Here is an 18864-nt window from a genome sequence, read left to right as displayed (position 1 = left end):
TTTAAATCATATCGGTGATGATGTTCAAAACATCAATAATCAATTCACACTCCAATGCATTTTGGGCGGATTGCCCTTTATCAAGGAGAGTTAAACGCGAAGGAGGTGAAGACTGTTACTCCGAGGAGTGTGTCCGCGAAGACGCGGACACACTCCTCGGAGTAACGGTCTTCACCGCCTTCGCGTTTAACTCTCCTTGATAAAGGGCAATCCGCCCGAAATGCATTGGAGTGTGAATTGATTATTGATGTTTTGACCATCATCACCGATATGATTTAAATATCATTGAGAATTTTTCACATGACCATCATTGAAAAATAAATGTACTTATCTACAACCATCTACTAACCTTGGAATCATTTTTGAACCCTTCACGGAGTGCCTCATCTGGGGATGTACATGCATTCTTATGCGTACACTACAGGCTCTATAATTTCAGGCGTTTGACGGAAACGCTACCCTCGAGTGCACCCATCCTTTAAAAACTTTGCTAAAAACTTTGCTCGAAAACTTCGTTTAAATAGCTGTGCACCACCCATTTATTGAATTGTGACAGCTTTGTTTGTGACACTAAAGATGAAAAAATAAATAGACTCAGTAGACAAAAGAAGGTGTTCAAAGCATGGGTCAATAGAAGCTGGAAGAAACAGATTTGTCAACAACCCAAGGCAAATGTGCATATATCTGTTGAGAATTCAAGCGCTTCTTGGTGGGGAATATCTTCTGGTGACGTGTAAAGACTGAAACGCAGAAAATATTCTTACCCACTGAAGAATAACACAATGAAGCAAAATGGTCTGAATGAAAACCCACTGAGGTATTATTTTACTCATAGACCCTTTCCTATTACCGTACAAATATATTACATTCACATAGTGAGGATTACACATTTAAGAGAACAGTGTTCGATAGAAAGGGATTAAACTTCATTTCTTCACCTGAAGAAGAATTTCAGCTTCTTAAGTAGTTCTGTCTTGTTAAAAGAAAGGGGAAAAAAACCATTCTCCCCACTCAATGTTCATGAGAGGAAGAAGTCGAGTTTAACTTATTACAATTGAGAGAAAGGAATCAAACTTGACTCAATGATCTTTAGAGGACTCACTGATCTTTAGAGGAAGGAGTCAAGCAGAAAACATTGTTCTATAGATGAAGTGCAGCTAAAACTACTGCTCCTTAGAGAGAAGAGCTTAGAGGCAACCATTCTTCTTTAGAGGAAGAAGTCCTGATGAACTCAATACTGTTCAGACAAGAGTTAAGTTTTCTCAAAAGGAACAATGGAGATTTTCCTGCACTCACATAGGAAGGTGTCCAGTTGATCTTGGTCCTGAAGTCTCAAACACAACCCTAAATTATCATTGTAAGTTGCCTGCTACGGGGTAGCAATTGGCTTGGGTACCAAGGAGATTTCTTAAAGATTTGAGTGAGAATAAAGGCTTTCTAATTTACATGAATTTAGGAACTGATGAGTTAAAGAAATTAGTGACAGGGAGACCATTGTGCCCTTTGCTAGAAAGACCACAATAGTATTGCTAACTGCCTTGGAATGGCAAAGGCCTTATAACATTGTCCTGCTTTTGCCTGTCATTCTATAGCGATCTGAAGACCATGGAGTTTTGGAACCCCAGAGATAGCAACCAAAAGAGTGTTCTGCCTTGGACCGGGACCTGAATGAATGAATGAATACGGATTTGTAGAGCGCTGGCTACCCGAAGGCATCCCAGCGCTTTTTGACCCATAACAGAGCAACACCACTCAGCAGAACAGGAAGGTCTTCAGCCGCTTTCTAAACAATAGATGATTAGGTTAAAGCCGTAGATTATCGGTACCTTTTACGGTTTGTTTAATCAGAGATGCAGTTGTGCACCAAGGGCATGTAAGATAATCTGTAGAACCTCATGGTGCCTGGGATGTGGAATACCAATAGTCCGACGCCCAGGACATATTGTTTGGGGTCAAGGGCAATAGGTTTTCATGTTTATTTTGTCCTTGGGGCAAGTAGGCCCAACAGCACAAAGCCGTTGGCTGCCAGTTTACATTACCACATCATGGTTCAGAGAAGGGCACTGTCTGCAGTTAAGGTAATAATTGTATCCATGTGTTAATGCTGCTCAGACTTGTATATATGGTTCATTAACGCAAAGCCTTCATTATTAGGGTGAGAGCTCTAAGTAAATGTTGTAAGCTCGGACAGCACTACAGACAGTGGTTCCAGTGTAAAATTGTGTACACCGTTTTCGATGTTTAGCAATATGAGGCTATGTATAATGCTCCCAGAATGTTTTCTGATTAGATGCAAATATTAGCAGAAGCTTGAAAGCAAGACTGAGGATTCTTTGCTTTCAAAATAAAATGTTCACAAAAATATGCAAGTAGGAAAAAAAAAAACTTTAGCTAAACTACTGTAGAATTGAAGGTACCATTTCTGTGCAGCATCATTTTAGTAAAATGTGTTGATGTATGGGTTTCTCAAAAATATTCTTAATGGAAAATCAGTGTAACCAGTTTCAATAAGATTGAGGCAACCAAAAGTAAACGAACATTGGCAAAGCAAGAAGGTGTGAAATTGGTTCAGCCTTTTGGTTTGGTCAATGCGTGACTTGTTTTGGCATGGTGTTTGTAAAACCATATTAGTGTGGGAGCTGCTGGGCCCTCACCATTATAACAAACATTGGGAAAAGAAAAAAATAGTTTTAGGTCTCAAAAAGCAGACATTGCCACAATAGTTCCTGGCACCGAACAAAACTACTCTGTGTGCTGATATGCTCCTTGTGAAAGAGCAGAATGCTGTTACAGTAAAGCCAGCCGATAGACAAAGAGAGCGAGGCAGAATTGTAATAAACACAAAAATTCATGGTTAACGCCAAACTTAATAGGGGCTCAATTATTAAAGAAAGTCTCAAAAGTCAACCCATGATATATGCAGTACAGACATATGGCTTTCATGAATTCACAAACATTTACAGAAGCAGCCCAAGAAATATTACTCCAAGAAAACATCTGTGAACTGCATTTTTAGCATGAGCAAATATGCATGTGTAAATTTGCTCAGGTAAAAATCTGAATGTTTGCAAGTTCACTTTCCTTCCAACCACTTTTTTCCCCAACCCTGGAAGAAGTTTTACTTCTGCCATTATCAGGAGTAAATTTTTAACCTTTCTCAGTATGGGTAAAGATTGATAAGAGTTTGTGAAAACTCTTAAAACATGCAAGTTAGTAGGTTTGCACGGACTCACAAGGGCATGCCAACCCTGGAACTATTATTGCTTACCACCACCTTCATTCAGCCTCAGTATGTAGATCTGTGAAATGCAGCAACATAAGGGAATTGCTGATATTCGAACCCTACTATGGTATGAGCCTTGACATAATGAGAGAGGCTATATCAGAGCTCGTATATAAGAGTTTGCTGTCATAATTTGTTGCGCATTACATGGCACAAACGAGACATGTGGATTTTGTTACAGTACAAGTAGATTTTTGAAACAACCTGCCCCATTGACAAATAGATATTTTATTAAATTCCACAGCCCTAGGTGCTCACCATCCAGACAGCAAAACAACTCTGACGCACACCTGGTGTAGATCAAGATCAGCAGAGTGACTTTGAAAACACAGGTCACAGCCACAATGTTAAAGAAAAAATTAGAAGAGGCAAATAAAACCATAACCGAATAGAAAGAGTTCTAGGCATATTCAGAAATAGCCAAACTCCAGAAGTACTTTAAAAACGTTTGATAGACGATATCTTCCCAAATTCCAAGCCTGATTATTAACCTAAAGGCAATTAAAAATGTAACAGGTCTCAGTTGACAGTTATTCAGCTGAATCAGTTTGAAGCGACTATGAATCACCAAAAACAAAGACCGGTGGAAGAGGGCAAAGAGAAAGCCAGCAACAACAATTTCCACCACCTTATGGTCAACCAGTCTCTTCAATCATTTTATGGATGAACCCTTACATGAACCAGCCACAACCATCCCAAACTAACTTCTGTGGTTTCCTCATACCAACATGCCTGTTTTTAGGCAGAGGAAAAGGCAGGAGAAAAGAGCAGAGACTACAAGGGTTGACAGTCAACCAGCAACCGACTTAAACCCATCTCCAGCCGGAACGAGCAGATAATGAAAGCAGTGATATACCCAAGCAATTACGTCTTTACCAGCACACATCTATAGGTTCTCAATAGGGGTTTGCATTTTGTGCTAACTGTGAACACATACTCAACATCTGCAGAAAGGTTTCTGAAGTCTTCAGAAAAAACTGTCTGAAAACTTTGCCAACAGCGAAGGAGTAGAGGGGGCAATCCAAATTAACACTAGTTTACGGGAAAAGTCGGGATTTAACCCTCCAACTGCATGTATCCCACATGACTATGGGTCTTTGAGCAAGCAGTGAATCGAGACGACAAGCAGAAGGAAATGCCAACAAGTATTTCACAATTTGACGCGGGCCAAAAAGAAAGCGTTGAAGTCAGTGTCCGCCCTAGATTCTGTGGCAATAAACCCCAAAGATAAAGGAGGTGCAACTGTTGTGATGCCCAAACTGATGTATAGAGAGAAGCATCTCAAAATTCTAGGCAATACAAGAAATTATAAGAAATTGGATAAAGACCCAACCAGAGACACCATGGAAGATATGGCTTATATTGTAAAGAACGCATAAGAAAATAATTGGATAACTAAGCAGGATGTGGAATTCCTGTATGAAAAACAACCATGTGTGCCTTACTCTTACCTTCTGCCTAAGTTCATAAAGACAGATTTCCACTACCAGGCAAACCAATTGTCTTATCAATTAGCTCCGCCCTGGAATCACTATTGAAGTTTGTGGATCATTTCTTTAAGACCCTTGGTCTGTGAGATGCCATTGTATGCGAAGGACACAAAAGACATGCTAAATATCCTGGAAGGGATAAGATTTGATCCATCCTTAGAAATAATGGTTACTACAGACGTCTAACCATTATACACCAGCATACCCTGGAAAGAATCTCTACGAGCAATTGAATCTTTGCTCAATAAGACCACCTGGGAGTTCATCACACCTGTAGATTTCGCACTTAATTGCGAACATATTGCACTAACACGCAACTAATTTCAATGTGAGATGGACTACTTTTTACAAATGCATGGACAGCACTTTTGCCCCAAGCTTAGCCTTCCTTTATGTGCATCACTTCAAGTCAGAGAATATTCTAAATCGCAACAATTCCTTCCATACCCATATAACCATTTGGAAGTAGTATATAGATGTTATATTCATCATCTAGAAAGGCACTAAGGGACAAATAGTAAAATTCACTACCTGAATTAATATGTTATAAATCCACTGACAGGAACAACCTTTTAAGATACAACAGTTTTCATCTGAAGGCACTCATGAAAAACCTGCCAGTGGACCAATGTTTGAGACTCCGTTGGAACTGAACCACAAATCGATTAAAAAAAAAATACGCAGAGCTTCTAACCAAGAAGCCACAAGAAAAAAAAATATACCAGAAGAATATCATTTATAAATGGGTGAAAAGGGCACAGACAATCTTCAGGAACAACTGCCACAGACCTACACAAAACGAGAGACAGAATGCCTTATATGTGTTAAAATAATTAATGAAAGATCCTCTTCTCAGGACAACATGAGAAACCCAGGTTTGCTTTAAAACGGGGTAAATCATTGAAAGAATAAGGACAGTGAGTACAATACCACAATAAGACGCTTCCCTTGTGGGTATTGCAGTATATGTCACTGACGAGAAAGAAAAAAAGAATTAGACTTAGGTCTTAAGTCACCCGGAGTTTTAAAGAACTTCACGAACTGTGAAACAGAATGTTGATCGACATCAATATTTTCACATGCAATTTAAAATACATTAATATGACTATGAGGAAAGCAAACACACGAATAAATAAACATAGAAGCACCTTTAGGTGTAAAAACCAACAAAATTGATGCAACCCTTTCTTGAAAAGGGACACTGTGATAATGACTTTGAGTGGTCAATCATTGAAAAAATGTCCTTGGGAAGCTACAACGTAGTGAAAACTGCTCCTGTTCGAACAATGTTGGATTCATCGATGAACATCCATATATGGATTTAACAATCAAGTAGCCTGGAACCTAATAAAAGAAAGATGAGAATGCTGCAAAACTTGAGCTAGACTATCCACACGCCAGTTACTAGGAACAGCCTATGTTCTAAATGAACACAGAGGCATAATTCTGCCTAATTGCCAGCTTTACAGTTAATCCTGAAATACTAGGAGCTCCTTTATTCAATTTCCTTTAAAATATCAAAAAAGACATACATAAATCATACCATTCATAAAAATTCTCTCACCTCAACAATAAGTACAAACTGCTATGGTCTCTTTTATAAAAAGTACTTTAAAATATCAAAAAAATACACGTTCACTTTTTTCACCTTGAGAATGAGTAGAAAAATGTTGATTGCACTGGATAACCCCATTACAAGAAATGGCGAGATTGGAAGTAGAAGCCACATAATGCCCAGGCACATGTAATACATCACCACAATGGTGCTCAGATAATTTGCGCAAGTTGTTTGGGCTGACTTAAAAAATGATGCCCTCTGCTTGGATTCTCTATTGGCAGTCAAACAAGAAACCAGTAAGCTACTGGCAGTGCCTACACCCATGACGAGGTAAGACCTCCGGTGGGGGCCAGGATTCCATGTTAGACTTGTAAATATTTCTAACGATGCAAGTATAGTGAGCGTAGCAGTTTGAGGGTGGTCACAGGGACCATTAGCAGCCATGTAGGAGACCATGAGCACATATAGCGAATAAAGGGGACTGCTCACATCAGATAAATGTGTTTTTCCCATAAAGTGGTTTAAAGTATACCAGAGAATATGGTGGGACTGATAGTTATTTTGAGCAGATTTTACCATCCCCCATTTCATTCTGAGGTATACGCTTTGATAATATGAATTAATTTGGTTTTACCCAGTCAGAAGATATGAAACAATTGTCCTGGTTAAAAATGTAATGGCAGTGAATTACCGAGATATCATCAACTGTGCCCCCATTTCAAACAACAAAAACAGCCGGCCTTGGGCATTAGATATATGGCTTGGAAGTGAAGGACTGACTGGTCTGTACATCGCTGCCTAAGATAGCAGGATAGGTACAGTAATGTCAAGAGAGAAAAGACAACAAACAATAGCATTTGGACAAATTCAAAAATATTAACCATTACTTATTTTGTCTCTCAGGGTTCCATGCTCATGGCTTGGTATAGGCAAGAAAAGGACTTCCGCCATAAGAAGAAGGAATAATAATACGTCACCCAGTAAATGAATAACATAATGTCCTTATAACTTTCTTCACACACAATACTGTGTGAATACAAGAAGATGCCTTCTCACCATGACCTGATCACAAAATTAAGCTTAAGGCAAATCAGTGAGCCATGTTGCTAGTGCTGCAGTGATATAGAAGTTACATTTCACGTCGTACACTTTGTTAAATGCGAGTGGTTTGCAGTGTCCACTCAGTATGGGGTGCCATTCTTTTCAAATGTTCTAATTATAAAATATTTTTCTTCATTTTTATTTGCAGGTAGAAAAAACACTAAAGAATTAGTTCAGGCATGAGAGACTTATGCCTCATCACTTTGCATTGATGGGATGTAGAGCAGGCAGGGATCAGAATAGCCCCAATGAAGGCCGCTTATCCATACTGGGCATTTAAAGGCCAAAACATGTTGGAAATTTGACTGGATAGAGGACTCGTGTTTCATCAGACATCCACGCAGGAAACATCTTTTAATCATACTTAAGGTACCCAATTATTAAAAAGAGAAAACACAGTGGGTTTACCCTAAGCCAGTCTGGAATCCTGTTTGTAACCAGAGGATACAAATTTGGGACTCCCAACTAGAAGTTGTGTCCACCAAGGTAGTATCTTCTCACCTTGTGGTTGTTAGGTCACCAATGGTGAAAAATGACACAATAACCTGTGGGTGAGGTGAGCTTTCCAAAATCTGTGGTGAACACCTGCTTTTTCGTTTTCCCTAGGACTTAAAAATCATTTAGCCCTATAATTGGATCCAAGCACTTTTGGTGTGATATAATCTGAAGGGCTGACGAGTTCTGCTGTATAAGACCTATAGGTTTTCTGTACCCTAACTAGCCACTCTGACTCGACTACAAAATATATGTAACGTAAGAGATAGCACTGCTACTGAGAGTTGAATCAGTAAGGTTTATGTAGCTGAAAGCATAGCTGCCTGGTCTATGGTTTAGGAGCTTGTAAGGTCTGTGTAACTTTCAAGAACTATGAAGTTTGTTGTCAGAGACCGGAACATCAGTGTACCCTGAAACAGTGATGGTTGCTTTGCTTTTGGAGTCCAGAGCCAGAGTAATCTTTGTAAACTGAAGAATAGCTGTCCTTTGGGAAGCATGTAAGATTTAGGCAAACTGAGGGATAGGGTTTGCTGTCTTAGACTTGAGACTGTAAGCCCTGTAAAAGATCGGTTTAGCCTAAAGAATAGATCTACTGTCTGAGGTATCAGCATGTTAGACCCAAGTATCAGCTCTGCTGCCTGCCACTTGAAACATTAAGATGTGTGAAAACTGATGGTTTGCACTTGTGTGCAATGTTTAACTCGAAACATATAAGTTACTTCAGAAGTTGATGTGGCAATTCTACCTTAATCCTATAAGATCTGTGTAACTAATGGGTAATTTGTTGCCTGTGGCTAGACTGTAAGATCTGTGTTACCTAAAGGATAGGCCTGCTTCACAAATCTGTAGCCTTTAATGGCTCCCAACATCTGGAACAGTTTGCCTTGCTCTCTTCGAACTTGTTCTGATTACAGCAACTTCAGGAAAGCACTAAGGGCCAGACGTATCAAAGGGCTTTATGCATTCTATGTCTATGGGAAAATGTGCTCATACATATGGCCCTAAAAACAGAACTGTTCTAGACCTCATTCTCAGCTTGAGTTGACTGAGCGCTGAGATTCCCCGGCAGGGGTGATTTGTGCTTTATATCAAATTGTATTATTATTATAATGTTTCTGCATCTCACGGGAAAGGCCTGCAGTCTAAGTCTTATGCATAAAAATCAAGGAACCCTGAGCAATAGTATTAGAGGGCCGACCCTTCAAATCTGAGAGTTCTGAGGGGTGGCTTTGTTGTGTTAACTGTGCCTGTGTAATCTGTATGACTGAGCACTGAGTGTACGAGACCTGAGAGGCAGCTCTGCTGGCTGAGACACAAATCTGTGAGACCTGTGTGACCCCAGTGGGGATTCTACAGCCTGCGGCCATTCTCCATAATCTGATGCATTATCTGGTACCTTGAGCTCAGAATAGCTATACTAAAATAGCATTATACCTGTCCGAAGTGGGCCGGGTATCCCAGCATGTGCATGTAGAGGAGCTTGGCCACATTGCGGTAGCGGTACAGGGGGTCTTCTTCACGGAAGGCGGCCCGGATATCCGCACACTCCTTCTGGATGATTTCTCGCTCCTGTGCCTGCGTCTTGCTGCTGCGTATCAACCGAATAAGCTCCTGGACCCTCAGTGGAGGCAACATCCTCCTGAAAAAGAGATACCAATTGGAGTTAGAAGATCTTGAAGTGACAGGAAATTGGCACAAAACGCTACTGTCTTGGGCTGCAAACTCTGTGTAATCTTGGGAATAACTTTGCAGTGAGACTCAAGCCAGTAAGACCCACACACTGAAAGCTACCTCTGCTGAGGCACCGGCCCGCTTGAGCTGGGTGACCTGCCTGATCCACGTAACTGGAGCTACAGCCCTGCTGATTAAGGATATGATTGCCCAAGCACGAGGGATAGCTGTGATGTCTCAATCTGTAAAACTGGTCTGTCACTGGAGGAACCCCTCTGCTGCCCAAGGCTCAATCCTGTTTTGCTTGGCCTGAGCACATTGCTAAATTTCAAGGACAGTTAAGCTGTGCAGAGCGTTAACTTGAAAGGTTGGTTTAACCTAGGGGATAACTGCCCAGCTCAAGCTTGAAATTAAGACAGCTGTGTTCAGGCACTCGACTCTTTCAAACCCTGTAATCAACCATGGGAAACTGAAAGGGTGCCCAAACCGGTTTAGCGAAGGGACTCTACTTGCTTCAGAACAGGCAGGCATGAGGTAGAGAGCATGGTTAAGAATACACACTGTCCACACCAGACATTGCTCAATGTGTTCAGGTCAGGGCCACTCGCTGTCCTGCACAGAATGTACAGCGCTGTGAAGGAGTGAAATGATACCTAATGTGCTACAGGAAGTCCTAACAAGCATTCCAATGCAATAGGTCTTGCATTTGTGAGAGTTTAAGCTATTGGCATTGTAAATGACAATGCCTTTTATTTATGCGTTTTCAAAACCAAACACATATATAAAAAGGCATTGTCATTTCTAATGCCTATAGCTCAAACTCTCACAAATGTGAGACCACTTTCATAGTGGATGGCCCCTTTCTTTAGACGCTGCTCACCGTATTCAGGTAACAGCGCGCTGCATCTAAAGAAAGGAGTAGAACCACCATTAAAGTGAAAGCACGACATGGGGCACTTTTACCCCAAAAATAATGTGTTCACAAACAAACATTTTGGGGGGTAAAAGAGCCCCATGATTTGCTTTCACTTTAATGGTGTGCCCGCCCCTTTCTTTAGACGTGGCTCGCTGTAACCTCGAATACCGCAGCAGCGTCTAAAGAAGAGGGCAGCCATTAAGTAAGTGAAAGCATGGTACATGGGCTTTCACTGAAAGAAAAAAAATGTTTAATAGAGGGCTGCTAAAGCGGACCACGCTGCCGATTTAAATAAATAAATAAGTGCGACCTCTACACTTAAAGCAGACCACTGCTAAAGTAAATAAACAAAGAAATGCGACTGCTACAGTTAAAGTGGATCACCATTAGTAATTAAAATAAAAGCAGGCAGCATGCTGCTTGTAGGAAAGCACGTAGTGGGTGGAATGGGGACAAATCATTGAAGAAAATAGTGCTCACAACCTAGATAAAGCAGACAATGTAACAACAACAGTAAAAAACCCAGTCCTCATGGGAGGATACAAATGCAGACAAGGCCGTACCAAGGAGGGACTACTAAGGCTATTCATGAATGAAAAGCAATGATTTAGAAAGGGCAGTAACAGGAGCCAATGGAAAAAATGGGCGGGACATGGGCGGAGTTTCAAGTTCCAACCCGAGTACAGCATGCCTCGAAGAGCAGCGCATGTGATGCCCAGGCTCGACCTAAAAAGGAACACATCTCTGAGGAGAGGCACAGCTCCATGCCGCACACAGCGCACGTGGGCGTGCGCCACGGCCAGCTGGGAGGTAGTGTTAGGGGCGTCACTAGAGGGGTGCGGACCGCACCGGGTGACACCATCACATGGGGTGACACCGTGACACGTCCGTAAGGCCAGCTTCGTCTGAACCGCGGATGTGTGCGCGCTGCAAAAGCTCACACACATATCCAGCGCTCCACGCTGCAGGTGCACGACACCTCGGGCGGACGGTGAACGTTGCAAACTTGAACCGTCAGCAAAGAAAGCAGCGTGACCGGAGAAGCTCATCTCACGCTGCACTTAGAACAAAAGGGAATGACCTGTTTATTTCAAATATTTTCTGGATTGAAACATTTTCAATTTGAATTATTCCCAACACCTTTATGGTTATTGTTAATCTAATACTGGTAATAGGGATTGGCAAAGTCAATAGTTTGTGCGTATATTCATTGTTGTGTGACGTATCTAAATGCAAAACTAAAATTCTCAAAGACAGACACTCGAATACTGGTCGTGGGGCATATCATGCAATCAATGGATTCCTCTAGTTCACTTGCTTACGCTACATCCTTAATCACGTTGGATGTGCCTCTTAGATGCGATATCCAATTACCCTTCTTTGGCACCTTCTATTAAGTGACCCATTCCCTGTCTTTTTCATCCCACTTAGAGCACTGCCTGGAACTGACTAAAAGCTCTCTGTAAAACAACTCTCATACTGGGATCCCGGAAAACCAAGCTACCCTCCAGGGGGTAGCCTGGTACGTTGTGGTTACGCTGTCAGATATGGAACGATGGGATTGACTGATCTCAAACCGTCAGCACCATCTGCCTTCCAATCAGGATGGTTCTGAACCAGATGTTTCCCGGGCCTTTGTCTTGACAGATGTTTCGGCGTTCTTCTTAGCTTAGGAAGCCAGAGCTAAAGTATTTCTGTTTTTTTCAGTGTATTCAAATGCGCACTGGTCACCACGTATCACATTAGCCTAGAAACATTGTCCGGTGAGCTAAGCGCTCGCTGCTGACACCTGCGGGGAGCTGCATGTCATTTGTTCGAATCCTAGCGAGGTCAGCCCATCCTTTCCTCCCCAAAAAGTAGCGTAAGTTATCTACGGGTGAATATAGTCAATAACACCTGTTATTTACAGCGCTAAGAAACAGTCGAGGTGGTATATGGTGTGCTATAAAAGCGCAATCTATTATTATTTCTATGTCGAGCGCCTAGAAAGAGTTTAAATAGTCAATTGCAAATATAGTTATCATTTGGGTGGAACTGCATTCATACTGCAATTACTTCAGAACCTCATGGGTCTGCTACTCCTGGCAGCTAAATCCGACATGGCACTCGATGACGGTTGTGCCATTCCATCGCACCTTCCTTAAAAACATATTTATTCCCTAGTAGTTGGTGCATGCCTTTCACACACTGGGTGACACCAACCCTAGTGACGCCGCTGGGTAGTGTCTACATATGCAGTGGGAAGCTACCATTTCAAGATGGCCAAAGTGTTAACTGTGACAGGGGTACATGATTGCTGTCAACCTAATAGGAATGAAAGGTTTTCAAGTCTGTGTCCTACAAATGAAGTAAATGCAAGGGCTCCAATACACTGGATGTTTAAAGGCTTCTTGCTCACGAGAAGTTAGGGATGCTTAGAGGTATTACATAGCTCCCAATGCGTGTCCCGCCTTTTAAATGCACCTTTAGATTGCTTAGATTGAAGTCCGGCGGCCATGAATCGGGTGCAGTTCTAAGTGGCAAGTGCTCAGTCTGAATATGCAGTGTGTGTGGGCCTGTGCCACGGCAAGCTGGGAAGTAGTGCCTGTTAGAACTGGGGGTCTCTAGTTGGCAGAGGTAGGTACCACTGTCCAAATAGGGACCCTTGCTTCTAGTCAGGGTAAGGAGGAAACACGATTCAGACAACCCCTGCTCACCCGCTTGGTAGCTTGGCACGAGCAGTCAGGCTTATAGAAGGCAATGTGCAAAGTATTTGTACCAACACTCACAGTAACACAGTGAAAATACCACAAACTGACTCCACAACAGTTTGAAAAAATAAAAGGTATTTAATCTAAACTAGGGGCAGACTCTAACATCAGTCAGGTTCTGGTGCTCCTGGATTTGTCGGCCACCTTTGACACGGTCGACCATGATATCCTGGTCGATCGTGTCAGGGAGGCTGGCATCCGGGGTACCGCTCTCGACTGGGTTCGCTCCTTTTTGAGTAACCGCCATCAGGCGGTTCGGCTTTCTCAGTTTACTGCTGATAGGGTCGGATTGACATGTGGCGTCCCGCAGGGTTCCTCCCTATCCCCTCTTCTTTTTAATTTATACTTGACCCCCCTTATCCGCTCTTTGCGAGGTAGCCATGTCAACGCATTCAATTACGCGGATGACATCCAGCTGATCTTTAATATCGACGCCTCGGATCAGTCTATTCTTAATTTTCAGTCTACCCTCTGTCATATCAGTGACTGGATGGGGTTAACCACCTCAAGCTCAACCCCGACAAGACTGAGCTGGTCCTTGTCGGGGGAGCCGCCAACCCATGGAAATCCATCTTCTGGCCTGCAAGGTTGGGTCTTCCCCCCTGCCCAGTCGACTCTGCAAAAAGTCTGGGGGTCATCATCAGCAATGATCTTACGATGAAGCCCCAGATTAATGCTGTAGTCTCCTCCAGTTTCTTTCAGTTGCGGAAAGTCCGTAAGATTGCCCGCTTTCTGACCATTGAGGCCCTAACTCTAGTTTTGTTAGCCTTAGTCATCTTGAGGATAGACTATGCCAATTCTCTTTATGTTGGCACTCCGGCTTATCTACTGAAGAGGCTGCAACTCGTTCAGAATCAGGCCGCACGTCTTATTCACCATCAATCCAGGCATCAACACGTCCGCCCTTTGTTAAAATCCCTTCACTGGCTTCCCGTGTCTGAGCGCTGTAAATTCAAACTAGGTTGCACTATTTTTAAGTCCCTCGCTGGAACGGGTCCGTCCTTTATCTCTTCACTACTACACCCTTATGTTCCTTCCCGTAATCTCCGTTCCTCCCACCAGGCCCTACTTAAGGTCCCGGCTTTTAAACGTAAGAAACATGGAGGACTGAGATTCTCATTTCTTGCCCCTTCCTTTTGGAACTTACTCCCCATAGGTATAAGATCTGCTTTCCCCTACACTCGTTTTAGGTCCCTCCTTAAAACTCATTTGTTTTGTAATGCTTATTACTAACGCCTTTCTGCTTTGCGGACTGTCTTCCCCTTTTGCTCGAGCGCCAAGAAACCGCCAGGTGTTAGTTGCGCTTTAAAAATACTTTTTATATTACATTACATTACATTACATTACAAACTACACACGACCAAAACGGCAAAATTCCAACATACGCAGTTCAAGAATATGGTTTCAAAAGTGTTCTTGAAGTTACTTTAAAAAAATCCACAGTTGCATCACGTTTTAGCCAACAGTACCTTTAGATGCCACAAAAGTTCCAAGTGAAAGCTGTAGCGTTGAAAAGCAAGCGATGCGTCACTCCTGAGACCCTGGGGAGGCGATGCGACAACTCTGCTGGACGCAGCGGGCGTGTTGCGGTGACTCCGGTCTGTATGGGGAGGGATGCGATACCGTGCGTGGATTCCGGTGCAAAGGTTTCCGTGGAAGCGGCTAGCAAAAGGTACGACGAGGCTCAGCGTCGATCTTCTACTCTCGCGGCCCCTCGATGCCATGGCTCTGCGATGACTCTCGCAGCGACGTGATGCGGTCCGCAAGCAAGCGGTGCGACGATCTCACCCAGTGACGACAGGCTCTGCGACTATACTCGCAGTGATGGTAATCTTCCCGCACCAGTCTGGTGCATCCCACAAGCAAAGGATGCGATGTTGCCGCTGCAACGATCTCGGCCTTTGCGGCAGTGGGAATTTCCTTGCACTGACGGGGATGCCCTCCGCAAGTGAGCGACGCGATAAAACTTGCAGAAAGTCTTTAAAATCTTGGTTTTACAGCTTCCCAACACAGGTACAACTTCCAGAGGCACCACAACTGGCCCAAGCACTCTAGGAAGGACTGAACTCTCTCATCAGAGTTGAGGGAAGCTGGGGGTGAAGTCCTTTTGTTCCTGGGACATCTTAACAGGGAGCCAGCTCTTCTTCAGGCCCTTGGAGATTCCTTCAAGCAAGGGGACACAGCACAAAGCAAAGTCCTTCTCCTCTCCTTGGCAGCAAAGCAAATGCAGGTGAGTCCAACAAAGCAACAGCTGCACAGTCTTCCTTCTTCAGTCTTCCAGCTTTCTCCTTGGCAGAGGTTCCTTCTTGATTCCAGGATGATCTAATTTTCTGTAGTCTGGGGTCCTGTACTTATACCCCTAAAAGTCTTTGTTCCCTTTGTGCAGGAGGGCTCTGAGCCCGGGGTCTGAACCAGTTCTGGGTACTCCTTGAGCACTTTGTTTTCCTGGCCTCTTCTTCCCTTTCAGAGAGAGGGGCAGGGTCGCCAGCCGCCGAGCAGGAGGTGGAGCCAGCATTGTGGAAGGCAGGCACAGCCCTATTCAGGCCCAAGTGCTACCCCCTGCCATCACTCTAGATGAAGATGGAGCTATTCAGCCCAGGGATGCCCACTCAGCCTCTGCGAGCCACCCAGCCCCTGTCACTCACAAACCAGAGAGTCTATTCACAAACAGGCCAAAGCACACAGAAAGGTCAGACAAGAAAACAGCAACTTTCTAAAAGTGCGGTTCTCAAACACAGGATTTAAAAAACACAGTTCCTAAAAGATGTGTTATTAAATTCTGAGTTCAGGGATACCAGACTCTTATGTCCTATCTTGCTTCTACGGGAAGATATGCAGGTAACCACTGTAGCCAGCATTCCCCATGATAGCCTATGAGCAAGATAGCGTTACAATAGTAAAAACCGAAAATGGCTGTAATTCACTACCAGAGCATGTCACCTGCACTAGTACATGCTCTACCTTTCACATACACTGCACCCTGCCCAAGGGGGTACATTGGGCCTTCCATAGGGGTGACCAATGTGTACAGAAAGGGAAGGGTTAGGCCTGGTCAGTGGGGACACTGACCAGGTTGACATGGCAGTTCACAGAGAGCACACAGACACTGCAGTGGCAGGTCTGAGACATAATTTTAGGGCTACTCATGTGGGTAGCACAATCAGTTCTGCAGGCCCACTAGTAGCATTTGTATCACCAACCCTGGCACACTGAGTGCACTTTACTAGGGACTTCTTGGTGATATAAATATGTCAATCATGGATAACCAATTACAATAACAATTTACATAAGTAGCACTTGCACTTTGACACTGATCAGCAGTGGCAAAGTGTCCAAAGCATCTAAACCAGCAAAAACCAAATCCAGCACAGCGTCAAAAATACAGGAGGCAGAGGCAAAAAGACTGGGGAAACCACGCCAAAGATGTCAGGTCTAACAGTGCCTACGTATACAATGGGAAGTTACCATTTCAAGATGGCCGAAGTGTTAACTGTGACAGGCGTACATGATTGCTGCTGACCCAATAAGAATGAAAAGTTTCTCTGTTATTCCAAACTGTGTGGAACTCTGCAAATATCTTTTCTGACCATTATCACATATGAGAGCACTGTTGTGTTTGATTTAACAGACTATACTGTTGCTCCATCTATTACAGGAATCCAGTGGCAAACTGTACAACCCGAGGCCAGAAAACCTGGATCAAGCCTTGCTTCTCTGTATTCCAAACTGTGCGACCCCAGGCAATTATCTTATTTGACCATTATCACATATAAGATCCCTGCTGTGATTAATTTAATAGACTATACTGTTGCTCCATGTGTAATAGGAGTCTCGACCCCATATAGAGGTAAAATATGGCACGTGACATGACTAGTTCATTCATGGCATCACTGTACAGGCGGGTCAGGAATGTTTTTAAGTTCTTGTTTAAAGACTGCTCAGGAACGTTTCTAAGTTCCTGTTTAAAGACTATCACTTTTAACAAATGCTTTCTATAGAAGTGTTGGAACCTGTAGTACTAATTTGACAAGCTTTCGTTATAGAAATACATCTTTTTGAATTTTGAAGAGACTTTATCGTATTTTACGTGTTGCATGATTTACATACCGAATAAATCTATGGCTCGATTCGTGCTGTGGCTTGTTTAGTCGAGTCAGACCCTTGCTGGGCTCTAGCTCGGCTCTTCCGATTAACTCGTTGGCACGCCACCACCTGTATCCGAAAAGAGTTATTTATTGTAAGAAGTGTTTTCCAGACTCTGCTGTCTCACGCATGTGCAGTTGCAATCTGTGAGTGTGTGTGTGGGAGGAGGGAGGGGTGAGCCGAGGCCTCAACTTCTGAGAAGTGTGGGGTGTGCGGCGAGGGGTCTTCTGCAGCGTGAGCTCGGAGCATCTGCCCACTCACCTCGCTGTTGAGTGGGCGCAAGCCGAGGAGCCTCCTCGATAATAACCACCTGTCCCACCTCGAGCCCCCGGCAGGTGTTCCCGGCACGGCGCGGACAGGTGGCTCAGGCTCCTCTTCCGGACTCTTCTGGGGACTCGTCTTAAAGACTCTTCCGGGATGGACGGTACCTGGTTCCTCCTCCCCGGAAGCCTGCTCTCTCGGCCCCTCCCCGCGCTCGGGACACACTTCCTGGTGCTCGTGCAGCCGTGCAACTCACCTGGGCAACTAAGTGTCTGCTCTCAGTCACCATTATTGAGATGTAGATGTCCTTTTGTGGCGATTGCTGGATTGGCCCGAGGAGGAGCAACAGACAGGGCCGGAAAATGAAATATTTTAATAATCATTGCGTTTCGAATAGTAGACTTCGCGTACTGAATTGCTTGCTAGGTGGGACTCTGCGTACTCGATTCATCCATGTTGTGGGCAGATGTGCAGGAAAACGAAGGCACAGCACAACAATCCACCAAGAATGAAAGGCTGAGCCCGTCCACGCCAGGATTTAACTGTTTCTTCGGAGTATTGCACATACATTTTTTGCAGTCGGTTTATATATCCGCAAATGTCTCGCGCTGTGCATCTCGGCGGTGATTACAAGGGTACAAGCATTTCTAAAGCCAGTAGGTTACTGAAAGACTGCTTCATGTTCCGCTCTGACGCCTTCGAGTAAAGTCCGCGCTATATAAAAATGCATAAATAAATAAAAATGCGTCAGCAGGAGTCCCGTCCCCTCTCCTCCCCTCCCCACCAACCACCCTTCATGGTAAGAAGCGGCTCGACACCAGCAGCCCGTCAGTGAATAGGAGAGGATCACACATGACTAATACCCAGTGGTCGTAGGGGAATTGTGGGCGGAGAATCAGAGGGCGGGAATAACCCTAGCATTGGGTCAGTGGGTGGAGGCAGAGGTGTGGCCACAAAGAGGAAATCATTCTATTTTTTGGTATTTGCATTTCACTACCCAGTTGCAGTTTAGTGCGTTATTCAATTCAACCAATGGATACACATGTTTATTTAAGGTTTAATACGAGTTATTGACATTAAAATACATTCACATAGCGGGATATGCTTCCACTCACAGAATGGCCAAAAAACTCTTAAAAGTGGAAGCACAAGACATTTGTCTCCGAGCCATGCAGTTTCTGTCATCAGCACTTCTC

General features: G+C 43.7%; 1 protein-coding gene across 6 annotated transcripts in view; it reads right to left on the bottom strand.

The window, feature by feature from the left end:
• Positions 1-18540, bottom strand: part of AP1G2 (adaptor related protein complex 1 subunit gamma 2) — a 210605-nt gene extending 192065 nt beyond the window's left edge. Inside the window, exons 1-3 of one of the 6 annotated variants that reach the window (XM_078644907.1) lie at positions 17669-17845; positions 17372-17476; positions 9362-9566 (exon numbers count right to left, since the gene is read on the bottom strand). In XM_078644907.1, coding sequence (XP_078501033.1) covers positions 9362-9562 — 201 coding nt within the window. In that variant the 5' untranslated portion in view covers positions 9563-9566; positions 17372-17476; positions 17669-17845. Of the gene's footprint in view, positions 1-9361; positions 9567-17371; positions 17477-17668 lie in introns of all 6 variants that reach the window. The other 5 variants (XM_078644911.1, XM_078644910.1, XM_078644909.1 and 2 more) reach the window with 5 other exon arrangements.
• Positions 18541-18864: the final 324 nt, after the last annotated feature.

The sequence above is a fragment of the Lissotriton helveticus genome, chromosome 5_1, assembly GCF_964261635.1.
Source record: "Lissotriton helveticus chromosome 5_1, aLisHel1.1, whole genome shotgun sequence".
In the NCBI taxonomy this organism is placed as follows: domain Eukaryota; kingdom Metazoa; phylum Chordata; class Amphibia; order Caudata; family Salamandridae; genus Lissotriton; species Lissotriton helveticus.
The sequence above is the reverse complement of the archived record's forward strand: the minus strand, read 5'-3'. Positions and strand labels throughout refer to the sequence as shown.